This window comes from Pristiophorus japonicus, chromosome 6 (genome assembly GCF_044704955.1).
Source record: "Pristiophorus japonicus isolate sPriJap1 chromosome 6, sPriJap1.hap1, whole genome shotgun sequence".
Lineage (NCBI taxonomy): Eukaryota > Metazoa > Chordata > Chondrichthyes > Pristiophoridae > Pristiophorus > Pristiophorus japonicus.
In genome coordinates this window covers 180,438,591-180,453,328 of record NC_091982.1, presented here as the reverse complement: position 1 = coordinate 180,453,328, position 14,738 = coordinate 180,438,591, and the positions used below count along the sequence as shown (strand labels likewise).

The 14,738-nt window shown below is 48.3% G+C and overlaps 1 protein-coding gene across 1 annotated transcript in view; it reads left to right on the top strand.

Annotated features, from left to right (window-relative positions):
• The first annotated feature begins 9,547 nt into the window (after window positions 1-9,547).
• The window catches only part of chrd (chordin), a 69,524-nt gene continuing 64,333 nt past the window's right edge, over window positions 9,548-14,738 (top strand). The window contains exon 1 of the mRNA XM_070884060.1: window positions 9,548-10,058. Within this exon, the coding sequence (XP_070740161.1) occupies window positions 9,548-10,058 (511 nt within the window). The remainder of the gene's footprint in view (window positions 10,059-14,738) is intronic.

Genomic DNA, 14,738 nt, shown 5'->3' with positions numbered 1-14,738 from the left:
AAAAAACTAGCTGGCAATTGGGCAGAGTTACGCAAAACGGGCGGTGGTCCGCCCTAGACTATTCCTCTCACGGACCTCGATGAACATGCTGCAGCCCTCACAGGGGCATATGATCGCACTGCCACGTGGGTTGGTGCCGAACTAGTTGTCCCAGAGGGTAAGTCTGCATAATCCCTGGACTGTACTGCGGTCATGTAATTCAATCTTATGGCAATATAATGTAGAATGTAATGTAATGCTGGGACCAAGAAATGTTGTTAGTTGTGACATGATTTTTTGGTTGATCACACTGTGTCACTTGGAAACCAAACTGTTTTGGGCTGAAGTTTTGTTATGTCATGTATTTTCTCTATACTTTGCTTATGGTACTTTGATGTAATGAATCTAAGTAAAAAATGTTTGTTCTCCACATAAACCTGTGCAACATGACTTGCTCTGATGTTACCTCTGGCCCCTCCCTTCCCCTGTTGCCAACCATTAATGTTATGTTTTTACAGTTGCAGAGGTGGAGCCGCCTGCCACTCCCAGAGAGGAGTCACTGCAGGGGAGACAAAATAAAAAGATGGTGGTGGAGGAGACGGAGGAGATGGAGCTGGAGGAACTGCAGGAGAGCACTCCTCAAAACGTTGTAATGCTGGTGTTGCATGAGGAGGGAGGGATGGCAGGACTTCAAGGGTTGTTTCTACCTGCGGCCACCGGTTCCTCGTCGGAATCCAACTCTCTTGGATTCCAGTCCAAGGAAGCGGGACCAAGCGGACTGCAACCGCGCACACCGACCCCCATGGTGAATCCGCGTCAGCTGATCCGCCAAAGTGGGAATGCTGCGCGACAGGCAGATGCAAGCCTGGACATAGTGGGACTGTCCAGGATGAGCATCAACTTGATTGAGAGCTCCTCCAGTCCATTGCTGGATTATCCGAAAACATTGCGGCTTTAGCAGTCTGTCAATTGGAGGACATGGCGGAGCTGATTGCCGCAGTGAGGGAGAACACCCAGACTGCCGATGCCAATGCAATGCGGCAATCGAAGGTTGTGGGATATAGCACTGCACCCCAAGGTGCCATACCACCAATGGTGACAGCACCTGATCGTCGGGAGGAACCGGTTTCTTCCGACTTTGAAAATAGGTCCTTAGCACCTCCATCTGCTCCAGAACCCCCAAACATAACGCTGCCATTCTTTCCCCCACCCCCCTCAGCAGTCACACTCGAGGTGCTCTGCTGGTGCAGGACGTTCTTGTCCTGATGTGGGCAGGGCCAGGGGTATTGTTAGTGGGAGGAGGAGGAAGGGATCAGGGCCAGGGGTCAGCGGAGGATTGGGAAGGAAAGGTGTTGGGAAAGGTGGCCGCAGGTAGAATTGTGGGAGGGTGCAGGGCATTTTCAGTGGCGTTTATACTGTTGTTGATGTTGTTGTTGTTGTTGTTGCTGTTTGTTGTTTATAATGTTTGTTGTTGTCAAAATTTGTATTGATGAAAAATATGTTATTTTATTATGTTGTTAACATTTTAAAAAATTACAACTTTTATATAAAATTTTATTCAACTAAATCATTGGGTGTACAAGGGTGTCTCACTCACTTCTGGGAAGGGGAAAATATCTCCCATTTAACAACTCTTAGGAAAGACAACTTTAAATGTGCGATTGACGGTGTCCCTTGTAAACTCATATCTCATCGTGGCTGACCTAGACACAACTGACTGGGGTTTTCTTGAGTCTTATGAACATGACGTAACTGTGTATGCCATTCACAATGCAATAGCTCTACCACAACTCTTTTGGGGCAACAGCTCTACCAACCTGTGAGCATTCTCACAGGTGCATACATTACAGTTGTGATGCCTGCTACAGTTGAATAGCCCCTCAACCACACTGTCAAGCCATGTGAAGAATGCATACTTAGATGTACACCTAGTGAGTGACTCCTCAACTGCCCCCCCACCCCCCGTCCCCCAGGTCTCCTTGTACATTCAGTGATTGACTCCCTTCTCCCTCCCGCCCCAGGTCTCCTTGTACACCCAGTGATTGACTCCCTTCTCCCCCCAGCCCCCCATCCCCTCAGGTTGTCATGTACACACAGTGACTTGGATGAGGCCCCACAACACCTCGCCCCTCCGTGTGAGACAGTGATCCCCTTTCTCTCTGTAATCCTGTACTGGGAGTTAATTCAGTGCCTGGTGCATGTCTGAGACAATGAGTCTCTTTGAATACCTCTTAGAATATGAGAATTTTTTAATTACACAATCCAATAATTTGCAAGGCTTTTAGAGGTCACAATCCTTCATAGACTTCCTGATACAATGTTTGCACGTTGGTGAGGTGATGTTTCAGTCCACCATAGAGTCATAGTGTCAATCAGCTAACACAGAACCAAATTGTAGCAGAAACTCAGCATATATGTCAGCCCAAAGCCTGCTGAACAAAAGGTTCTCCTAATTCTCCCACCTTTCAAATGATACAAAAGTTAATTTCTTGCATAGAATCACTTAAGAGGAAGAAACCTCACATATCTGTTACTATGACAGCATATATCATTACATTTGCATCCAAAATTGCTTTTCTTGATTATCCACGAACTTCTGGGCCACTGTGAAGCTGCAAGCAAAATGGAGGGAGTGATAACACTGGACCAAGTCAGGTAAATACTTCAAAAATGGGCGGTTTCCAGCGCAGCGTTAACGGGCGATCGCGTGCCTTAAAAAACAGATTTTAATGGAATTTAGCAGTGAGTGAATTTTCCGACATTTTTGGATTTCCAAAGTGGGCGAGCAATTTGCAGCACCACCGTTGGTGATGGTCAGCCCAAGTTACCGCCAGCGCTAATTGGGAGCAGAAACGGGCGGTAATTTATATTTTTATGAAAATGAGCGGTAAATGGGCGATTTGAGAGGAATTTCCAGCCCAATTTCTTATTTGCTGGTTTTCCTGCTTGAATTCTGAAGGTCATGAGTTTGAAATACATTGGGCCGGAATTTGCGGTCGGAGGCGTACCTCCGGAGTGCGCTTCCGGCCCGATCAAAAAATCCACACCAACTTTAGGCTCCCGGGCATTGGAGTCTTCAGGTCCTGGGCCTCCAGGCATACGCCTGTGCAAACGCCCATGGATCCCAGTGATGCAGGAAGCATCCCTGCGATCACATGGGCTAGGTTCTCCAATCAGAAAGGACGATTCCTAATATGCATATAAGGATTCTATTTACAAATGGAATCCCCATAGGCATATGAGGAATTCCCAAATAATTTATATAACTGGAATAAAAATAAATGTTCCCATTTTCAAACTTAATTAAAAGTCCCTTCAATAAAGCATTTACAATAAAAATGTAATTAAAAAAAAATTGTAAACATTTTAATCCTGGCAAAAATTTACATAAACTACTTTAAATGTTTGTGCATGGTTTTTTATTTATAAATTTTTATTTAAGATTTGTATTAACCATTACGCAGGTGAAAGCGGGCCCTATGCTTGCTTTTACCAGGCGTAAGGGTTTTGTGGGCATTTGCTGGGCAGTAGTTGGGTAAATAACATAACGCTGCGCGAGCGAAAATGATTTTTGGGTCAGTGCGGATGATCTATCAAGGTACACCTTGACACCTTGACAGATCGCATGTTCCGGGTTTTCGTGCAGGCACGGCACGTGCGGAAACCTGGAACTTGCGGGGCCTTTGACAAAGCTTACAACGACAAAGCTTATAGCTTAGGCCATCATGGAGAACGCAAAATGCACGCCATTGTTCTTAGCACTGTTGACTCATTGGTAGATAGATTATAAATTGAACATTAAGATCTGTTATTATCAACAATTTGAGATAAATGCAAATTAAATAGAAAGTGGATTTAAAATTTATAGATGTGGCCCCTGAGCCTGTACAGTATGTACCTATCTGGTTCACAAAGACGAGAGGTTTGCATACCCCTGCTTCACAGTTTCTCTATTACAGTGGTTACCAATAAATGCTGGGCCATTTGTTGGTACATTTGTGAGGGTAGGGGGGATGGGGAGGAGGCAGAAAGGTGACAGTGAGTTTGCCCAGTGTCACCGAACGGAAACAATAAACATGATTGCAATCTCCCAATGGCACCACAAATACAATAAATAAACAATAATAACAAAATAAAACTCAAACAAGAATTCAATTATATTGTTGTTATGAAAGAAAGACTTGCATGCATATAGCGCCTTTCATGACTACCGGACGTCTCAAAGCGTTTTACAGCCAATGAAGTATTTTTAAAGTGTAGTCACCATTGTAATGTGGGAAATGTGGCAGCCAACTTGCGAACAGCAAACTCCCACAAACAACTTTGTGATAATGACCAGATAATCTGTTTTTGTTATGTTGATTGAGGGGTAAATATTGGCCAGGACATCGGGGATTAACTCATCTGCTCTTCTTTGAAATAGTGCCATGGGATCTTTCACATCCACCTGAGAGAGCAGAAGGGATCTCGGTTTAATGGCTCATCTGACAGTGCAGCACTCCCTTAGCACTACACTGGAGTGTCAGCCTAGATTTATGTGCTCAAGTTCCTGGAGTGGTACTTAAACCCAGGATGCAAACTATACCCTGCAGTGCCCACTGGCCGCGGAAACCAATGTATTCTGGGCCTAGAAAACAGGTTTTCCCCATTTCAACAAACTTTGCAGACTCCCCCACTGATGAACCAACTTTTATCATTCAGTCTGGTCAATTGTCTTGTTAGGTGTGTTGTGATTGGCTGTTACTTTTCCATAAGCAATAACAACAATGCTTTCTTCAGGAATTGCATGTTTCCAAGCTGCACATTCCAGTAGTTTCATTCACAGGCCGTCAACTACAGCAAAATGGACATTTCTTCCAATCTTTTTGAACAGAGGAAAACGTAACACCTAGTTGCTTATCAACCAATTTCTATTGTTTATATAGCGGAATTAGGTTATGCACAAGTTAATGTTCTATACAAATAGTACACCTGTCGAGAAAAGGGAAAGTTGTGTTTAATTGTACACAGTGGTTTTAAATGGATGAGGACAGCGCAAAGGATTGAACTTCTTTATTAGTTTAATTAAAGGGAATATTAATAGAAACATAGAAAATAGGTGCAGGAGTAGGCCATTCGGCCCTTCGAGCCTGCACCGCCATTCAACAAGATCATGGCTGATCACCCACCCCAGCACCTCCCCCCCCACGCCCCCTCCACACCCCCCGAGCCCCCCAGCTGCAAGGACTACATCCAACTCTCTCCCGAACACATCCAATGAACTGGCATCAACAACTCTCCGCGGCAGGGAACCCCACAGGCCAACAACTCCCCGAGTGAAGAAGTCTCTCCCAATCCCAGCCCCAAACAGCCCACCCCCCATCCCAAGAGCGTTCCCCCCCCCCCCCCCCCCGGCTCCGGACCCACCCAACGCCGGGAACACTTCCCCCGCACCCAACCAGCCCCGTCCCGTCAGAATCCTTCCCAAATGCCGAACACCCCCGGATGTCGAGCCCCCAGCCCCGGCCACCCCGGAGCCACGCCCCTGCGACGCCAATCACACCACATCCACCAACCACCACCCGCGCAGTCAACCCGTCCACCCCACTCCGAACACTCCCCGCACCGAGGCACAGAGCCCCCAGACCCGCCCCTCCAACACACTTCGCCCTCCCCAGACCTCCGCTGCAATGTGGCCCCTCCTGTCCCCCGCCCTGGGTTTCTCCGCCCCCCCACCTTCATCACTCTCCCCTCCATCCACCGCCCCCGTCTCCCCTCAACATCTCTCTGCCTCCCCGCACAGGCTCCCATCTTGGGGGCGGTAACTTTCTGGAGCAGGGAATTTTAGCCCCCAGCGTGGAAGTCCTGCTCCCGCCGCAGAATTGGCCTTACCACCCCTCAATGGAAGCGGAGTGCAATTTCCCACACTCCACTTCCTTTGGGGGCAGTTACCGGGGCACGACTGGATGCTCCTGTGACAGTTTGAACTGGTGCTCTCCACTCTCCCGTCCTGTAACAGTTTGAACTGGTGCTCTCCACTCTCTGTCCTGTGACAGTTTGAACTGGTGCTCTCCACTCTCCCATCCTGTGACAGTTTGAACTGGTGCTCTCCACTCTCTTGTCCTGTGACAGTTTGAACTGGTGCTCTCCACTCTCTTGTCCTGTGACAGTTTGAACTGGTGCTCTCCACTCTGGTGCTCTCCACTCTCCCATCCTGTGACAGTTTGAACTGATGCTCTCCACTCTCCCATCCTGTGACAGTTTGAACTGGTGCTCTCCACTCTCCCATCCTGTGACAGTTTGAACTGGTGCTCTCCACTCTCTTGTCCTGTGACAGTTTGAACTGGTGCTCTCCACTCTCCCGTCCTGTGACAGTTTGAACTGGTGCTCTCCACTCTCTGTCCTGTGACAGTTGGAACTGGTGCTTTCCACTCTCTGTCCTGTGACAGTTTGAACTGGTGCTCTCCACTCTCCTGTTCTGCGACAGTTTGAACTGGTGCTCTCCACTCTCTGTCCTGTGATAGTTTGAACTGGTGCTCTCCACTCTCTGTCCTGTGACAGTTTGAACTGGTGCTCTCCACTCTCCTGTTTTGCGACAGTTTGAACTGATGCTCTCCACTCTCCCGTCCTGTGACAGTTTGAACTGGTGCTCTCCACTCTCTGTCCTGTGACAGTTTGAACTGGTGCTCTCCACTCTCTGTCCTGTGACAGTTGGAACTGGTGCTCTCCACTCTCCTGTCCTGCGACAGTTGGAACTGGTGCTCTCCACTCTCTGTCCTGTGACAGTTTGAACTGGTGCTCTCCACTCTCCCATCCTGTGACAGTTGGAACTGGTGCTCTCCACTCTCCCATCCTGTGACAGTTGGAACTGGTGTTCTCCACTCTCTGTCCTGCGACAGTTGGAACTGGTGCTCTCCACTCTCTGTCCTGTGACAGTTGGAACTGGTGCTCTCCACTCTCCCGTCCTGCGACAGTTGGAACTGGTGCTCTCCACTCTCTGTCCTGTGACAGTTTGAACTGGTGCTCTCCACTCTCCCGTCCTGTGACAGTTGGAACTGGTGCTCTCCACTCTCTCTCCTGTGACAGTTGGAACTGGTGCTCTCCACTCTCCCGTCCTGCGACAGTTGGAACTGGTGCTCTCCACTCTCTGTCCTGTGACAGTTGGAACTGGTGCTCTCCACTCTCCCGTCCTGCGACAGTTGGAACTGGTGCTCTCCACTCTCTGTCCTGTGACAGTTTGAACTGGTGCTCTCCACTCTTCCATCCTGTGACAGTTGGAACTGGTGCTCTCCACTCTTCCATCCTGCGACAGTTGGAACTGGTGCTCTCCACTCTCTGTCCTGTGACAGTTTGAACTTATTGCTTGAAGTTCTCTTTTGTAGCAGTAATGGTCCGGCTGGAAATTTGCTCTCCTTTTTCATTCTGCCTCTGACAGAGTTTTAAATGACATTGATATCTTGTTTCTGCTTTTAGAATGTCACTGTGTTTTATTTTTTTCTTTGTTCTGTGGATGTGGGGATAACTGGCAAGGCTGCATTTATTGCCCATCCCTAGTTGCCCTGATAAGGTGGTAGGGGGCCTTTTGCTTGAATAGTGATTGTTTATACAATGACTGGCTAAGCCGCTTCAAAGGGGATTAGGAATCAAACATGTCGGCAGGAATTTTCTGTACCTGGGCGGGTTGGGTGTGGGTAGTCAGCGCGGCAGGTCACAACCCCATTGTTGCTTCCATCCGCTGCAGAAATTGATTTTGCGATAATAGGGCCTATTAAATCCACCCTGCGCATTACCCGGCCATATAATCCGGACATCATCCAGAATATTTCATCATCATCATCATATCTCTCTCTCTGATCCCTGGGCTCTCTCTCTCTCTCTCCCTCTCTCTCTCTCGGAATCAAAGAAGACTTGCTTCCACTCTAAAAATGAGTCCTTAGGTGGCTGAACAGTCCACTACGAGAACCACAGTCCCTGTCACAGGTGTGACAGATAGTTGTTGAGGGAAAGGATGGATGGGACTGGTTTGGTGCATGCTCTTTCTGCTGCCTGCGCGTAATTTCTGCATGGTCTCGGCGATGAGACTCGAGGTGCTCAGCGCCCTCCCGGATGCACTTCCCCTACTTAGGGCCGTCTTTGGCCAGGGACTCCCAGGTGTCAGTGGGGATGTTGCATTTTATCAGGGAGGCTTTGCCCACCTTTGACTCGTTTGCCATGAAGGAGTTCTGAGTAGAACGATTGCTTTGGGAGTCTCATGTCTGAACAATGTGGCCTGCCCAGCAGAATATTTAAAGGAGCTATGGCCATATTGCATTTGAAGATTCATCCAGCAGTGTCCAGTGTACTGGAGCTTTTCATTGCACAAATGCAGAGGGCTGCGCCCAGGGTCTCCAATGACTCTCTCCATATACTTGTGGAGGGAGTCAGAGCAGGCAGGGAGGTCCTCTTTCCTTCCAATGGGTGGAAGAGACCTCCCCAAGAGAAAAAAGAGCCTGGCTCCAAATTGTAGAGGAGGTCAACAGCAGGGATGTGGTCAGGAGGACCTGGGTGCAGTGCCGGAAATGTTTCAATGATCTCATTAGATCAGGAAAGGTGAGTAAAAAGTTACACTCACCTTCATCCTGCTGTGTATCTCATTACATCCCCATCACTCTGCCTTCCGAACCCTACTCCTGCACATCCTTAATCACACCAACATACCTTGCACATCCACCCATCCCTCTCTCTCTATCTACATTATCACATCCCCATTTTACAAACCACCCCTCACACTCACCCTCATCCTAATGCAATCATACCAACTAACAACACACAAGGAGGCCACTTGATCCCTCTAAAGATGTAACACATCCATTCCTTTCACTTATTCCATCACTCTCACTCAACCTCTTCTTTCCCTCCCTGCAGCAGAAGAGAGCACACAATAAGAGCGAGAGGGAGAGAACTGGAGATGGGACGCCACCATTTGCCACCCTCACAACAGCAGAAGAGGCTGAGTTATAAGTATTGGGATTCGCCGAGCAGCTCAAAGTGGGAGACAGAGAGAGGAACATCTCAGCAACCTGGTGACATAATTACATATCAAACAGCTCCATGGCATACATTAGTCACTCATATGGGGACTGATGTCATCAGCCACTGATTGGTCATCATGTGCATAATGGTATCTATCTATTCTTCATATGACATATCTAACTCATCTCTTTACTCTCCCACAGGCCCATCAAGAGACCACCTCTCCCCCCCCCAACCCCAGGAGGAAGAACAAGACGATTCCTCAGAGGAGCCTCCAACCTCTGAATGTGCAGCATCATCAGACATGAGCGCACCCAACACCAGCACAGAGACACACACCTCAGTGGGTCCCACACAAGATAGAATAGTGTTGTCATCGGATCCGTCACAACTCAAGTGAGCACAAGCAGGTGGTGGAGACAGGGACAACAACGAAGAGTCCTCACCGGAGGGTGCAGGAACTTCCCAGCTCTGCTCAGTGCATGCAGGCGCTGAACCTCGAGGGCCACCCAGAAAGAGAGCACTCCTGGAGGTGCAGGAAGAAGTGCAGGAGGCGATGACAGGTTTTGCGACCGCGATGTCTGCAAATGTTCAGAGAATGGAGGAGTCCATCTCCAACATGAGCACCTCCATGCCACAGGCGAAGGTGACTGTAGGCTCTTCCATGGATAGAATGGCCACCTGCAAGAAACAACTAATGTGCCACTCACTGGAGCACATGGTCTCTATGGAGCATAGATGGCAGAGGCCCATAGACCTGTCTAGGAGGGATGCCAGTGTAGATGTGGGTCCTCATGGCCCCATTGATGTGCAGCTAGGTGTTCTTCAGCTCCTTGCTAGCAGGGATGTACGGGTGGCCCATGAGAGCATGATGGTGAGAGGACAAAGGGAAGTGTGGGCTCTTCTCAAAGCTCACACTTCTCTCCCATTGCCACCCCCTCAGTCAGAGCCCCAGATGGCTCCTCGGTTCGCGATGGCCGAATCTGCCTCTGCACAGCTGCAGGAGGAGCAGACTTTGGAGGGGCCATCAGAGGCTCCAAAACCCAGAGGACTTCTGCCAAAAGTGTCTAAGCAGTCGCAGCAGGGAGGTGAGCCATCCTGTCTCAACCTCTGCCATGGAGCTGTTTGATATGTAATTCTGCTGAAGCTGCAGGGGTAGCACGTCGTAGAAGCACATGGAAGAGAAAGATGACACACAAGTAGATTTACAAGTGTAGCCACTTGGATGTTGTAATCAATGTTAATGGCAAGTTTCCGTTAATGTATTGTCAACCATTAAAATCTTTATTTTCACCACTTTCCCTCTCGGACATAGTTGTGTGAATGGTGAGACATAACGGTACCTACAGCAATGGTGGTCAGTGTGAAAGCACTGGCTTGATTATTGCAGGGATCATTTATGGTGTTGCTGTGGTTTGCTGTCAACCTGGCGCAGCATGTGGCAGCCATATGGGTGTGTAGCATAAAATTTAATAAATCTGGACAGGATGAGGTCATCCTTGGCCTCCCAGCAGCAATGTGCTCGGGTGCTGGTGGGATCTGGGCCGCAGGTTCCCCCAGTTCCTGCTTCTCCTTGTCTTTCAGCTGAGGCTCCTCCTTCTCATGCTCCTCTGAAGAGGCTGTGCAGACAGAGCCTTGCTTCTCAGGCAGTGCTAATCTTTGCTGCTGCGCTATGTTGTACAGGGCACAGCAGAACATAACGATTCTGGAGACCCTGGTTGGCGCGTACTGAAGGGCTCCTCCAGATCTGCCAAGGCAGCTGAAGCGCATTTTGAGCATCACTATTATCTGCTCTATGATACATCTGGTAGAAATGTGGCTTTCATTATATCTCTACTGGGCCTCAGTACTTGGCCTGCTCAAGGGTTTCATGAGCCATAGATTTAGTGGATACACCTTGTCTCCAAACAGCCAGCTGGAAAGTTTGTTTGGACGAGCAAAGAGCTGAGGGAGGGTGGACTGGCGCAGCACGAAAAAGTCATGACAGCTGCCAGGGAATCTGGTGCACACATGCATGATGATCTTCCTATGGTTGCAGACCAGCTGCACGTTGAGGGAGTGGAAGCCTTGCGGTTGGCAAACTTCCTGGGTGATGAGGGGGTGCCCTGCTGGCCACATGTATGCATAGAAACATAGAAAATAGGTGCAGGAGTAGGCCATTCGGCCCTTCTAGCCTGCACCGCCATTCAATGAGTTCATGGCTGAACATGCAACTTCAGTACCCCATTCCTGCTTTCTCGCCATACCCCTTGATCCCCCTAGTAGTAAGGACTTCATCTAACTCCTTTTTGAATATATTTAGTGAATTGGCCTCAACAACTTTCTGTGGTAGAGAATTCCACAGGTTCATCACTCTCTGGGTGAAGAAGTTTCTCCTGATCTCGGTCCTAAATGGCTTACCCCTTATCCTTAGACTGTGTCCCCTGGTTCTGGACTTCCCCAACATTGGGAACATTCTTCCTGCATCTAACCTGTCTAACCCCATCAGAATTTTAAACGTTTCTATGAGGTCCCCTCTCATTCTTCTGAACTCCAGTGAATACAAGCCCAGTTGATCCAGTCTTTCTTGATAGGTCAGTCCCGCCAACCCGGGAATCAGTCTGGTGAACCTTCGCTGCACTCCCTCAATAGCAAGAATGTCCTTCCTCAGGTTAGGAGACCAAAACTGTACACAATACTCCAGGTGTGGCCTCACCAAGGCCCTGTACAACTGTAGCAACACCTCCCTGCCCCTGTACTCAAATCCCCTCGCTATGAAGGCCAACATGCCATTTGCTTTCTTAACCGCCTGCTGTACCTGCATGCCAACCTTCAATGACTGATGTACCATGACACCCAGGTCTCGTTGCGCCTCCCCTTTTCCTAATCTGTCACCATTCAGATAATAGTCTGTCTCTCTGTTTTTACCACCAAAGTGGATAACCTCACATTTATCCACATTATACTTCATCTGCCATGCATTTGCCCACTCACCTAACCTATCCAAGTCGCTCTGAAGCCTCATAGCATCCTCCTCGCAGCTCACACTGCCACCCAACTTAGTGTCATCCACAAATTTGGAGATACTACATTTAATCCCCTCGTCTAAATCATTAATGTACAGTGTAAACAGCTGGGGCCCCAGCACAGAACCTTGCGGTACCCCACTAGTCACTGCCTGCCATTCTGAAAAGTCCCCATTTACTCCTACTCTTTGCTTCCTGTCTGACAACCAGTTCTCAATCCATGTCAGCACACTACCCCCAATGACATGTGCTTTAACTTTGCACATTAATCTCTTGTGTGGGACCTTGTTGAAAGCCTTCTGAAAGTCCAAATATACCACATCAACTGGTTCTCCCTTGTCCACTCTACTGGAAACATCCTCAAAAAATTCCAGAAGATTTGTCAAGCATGATTTCCCTTTCACAAATCCATGCTGACTTGGACCTATCATGTCACCTCTTTCCAAATGCACTGCTATGACATCCTTAATAATTGATTCCATCATTTTACCCACTACCGATGTCAGGCTATAATTCCCTGTTTTCTCTCTCCCTCCTATTTTAAAAAGTGGGGTTACATTGGCTACCCTCCACTCCATAGGAACTGATCCAGAGTCAATGGAATGTTGGAAAATGACTGTCAATGCATCCGCTATTTCCAAGGCCACCTCCTTAAGTACTCTGGGATGCAGTCCATCAGGCCTGGGGACTTATCGGCCTTCAATCCCATCAATTTCCCCAACACAATTTCCCGACTAATAAGGATTTCCCTCAGTTCCTCCTCCTTACTAGACCCTCTGACCCCTTTTATATCCGGAAGGTTGTTTGTGTCCTCCTTAGTGAATACCGAACCAAAGTACTTGTTCAATTGGTCTGCCATTTCTTTGTTCCCCGTTATGACTTCCCCTGATTCTGACTGCAGGGGACCTACGTTTGTCTTTACTAACCTTTTTCTCTTTACATATCTATAGAAACTTTTGCAATCCGTCTTAATGTTCCCTGCAAGCTTCTTCTCGTACTCCATTTTCCCTGCCCTAATCAAACCATTTGTCCTCCTCTGCTGAGTTGTAAATTTCTCCCAGTCCCCGGGTTCGCTGCTATTTCTGGCCAATTTGTATGCCACTTCCTTGGCTTTAATACTATCCCTGATTTCCCTTGATAGCCACGGTTGAGCCACCTTCCCTTTTTTATTTTTACGCCAGGCAGGAATGTACAATTGTTGTAGTTCATCCATGCGGTCTCTAAATGTCTGCCATTGCCCATCGCCAATCTATCCTAGCCAATTCACGCCTCATACCTTCAAAGTTACCTTTCTTTAAGTTCTGGACCATGGTCTCTGAATTAACTGTTTCATTCTCCATCCTAATGCAGAATTCCACCATATTATGGTCACTCTTCCCCAAGGGGCCTCGCACAACGAGATTGCTAATTAATCCTCTCTCATTACACAACACCCAGTCTAAGATGGCCTCCCCCCTAGTTGGTTCCTCAATATATTGGTCTAGAAAACCATCCCTTATGCACTCCAGGAAATCCTCCTCCACCGTATTGCTTCCAGTTTGGTTAGCCCAATCTATGTGCAGTCAATGATGCGCTGCACCTGTGAAAAACCAGCCAGAGTGGCAAAGCCCAGGACCCACTCAGTAACACTGGAGTCATCAATGGCAAACCTGATGTAATTGACTGACTTGTCAAAGAGGGTGACCTGTGTGATACATCTGTGGGTGGCCAACTGTAAGATGCTGCAAATGTCTGCTGCAGATCCCTAGAAGGAGCCTGAGGCAAAGAAGTTGAGGGTGCTGGTTACTTTGACAGTCACTGGTCAGGCGTGTCCACCTGCTCCTCTGGGCTGGAGGTCTTGCTCGCGCAATGTGCAAATATCTGCGACAACCTGGCGTGATAGCCTGACCCTTCTTTGGCACTGCTGCTCAGTCATATTGAGGCAGCTCGTCCTCTACCTGTATACCCTGCATTGGGGGTACCACCTCCAGTGTAGTGCAGCCCTCGCTGATGCCCTCTGTCCTCTGCCACATCAGGTGGTTGAGAAGAAGGTTGGTGGTGTTGCTGGTGTGCCTGGTGCTGCTGGTGTTGGGGTACATCGTGGTCCGGTTCTGAGGACCAAAGTGATGGAATAGAATGCCATCTATTCCATCACCCATACTGATGGAATAGATAGCAGGTCAACTAGAGATCAGAGGAGCAAGCTGTCAATGGAGTGATAGGTTGTAACAATGAGGTGAGACCGGATATCAATTTGCTGGAAGCACTTGCAGTCTGTGGAAAGCTAAATATGTGCTGGGAATGCAGTCAGCAACAGCTTCTGTCTGAGGAATGAGATCAGCTGTGAGGTGGGAGATTTCATAGTACATTTCATGATGTCATCTAATCAGTTGGAGCAATGGCCACTCAACTTCCGCCTCAGGCTGACAGATGTGGTTCCTGAGCTGCGTGAATCCTGTGGGCAACCAGGGAAATTCGAAAGGTAGGCTGAAAAACTATGGAGTCGCCCATTTAAAATGGAGGTGAGGAGGAATTTCTTCGCTCAGAGGTTCGTGAATCTGTGGAATTCTCTACTGTAAAGAGCTGTGGAGGCTGGATCATTGAATATATTTAAGGTGGAGATAGACAGATTTTTGAATGATAAGGGAGTCAACCATTACAGGGGGACGGGCAGGGAAGATCTTGAGGCCAAGATCAGATCAGCCATTGAATGACGGAGCAGGCTCGATGGGCCAAATGCACTCCAACCCCTTTATAATAAAGGCCAACATGCCATTTGCCTTC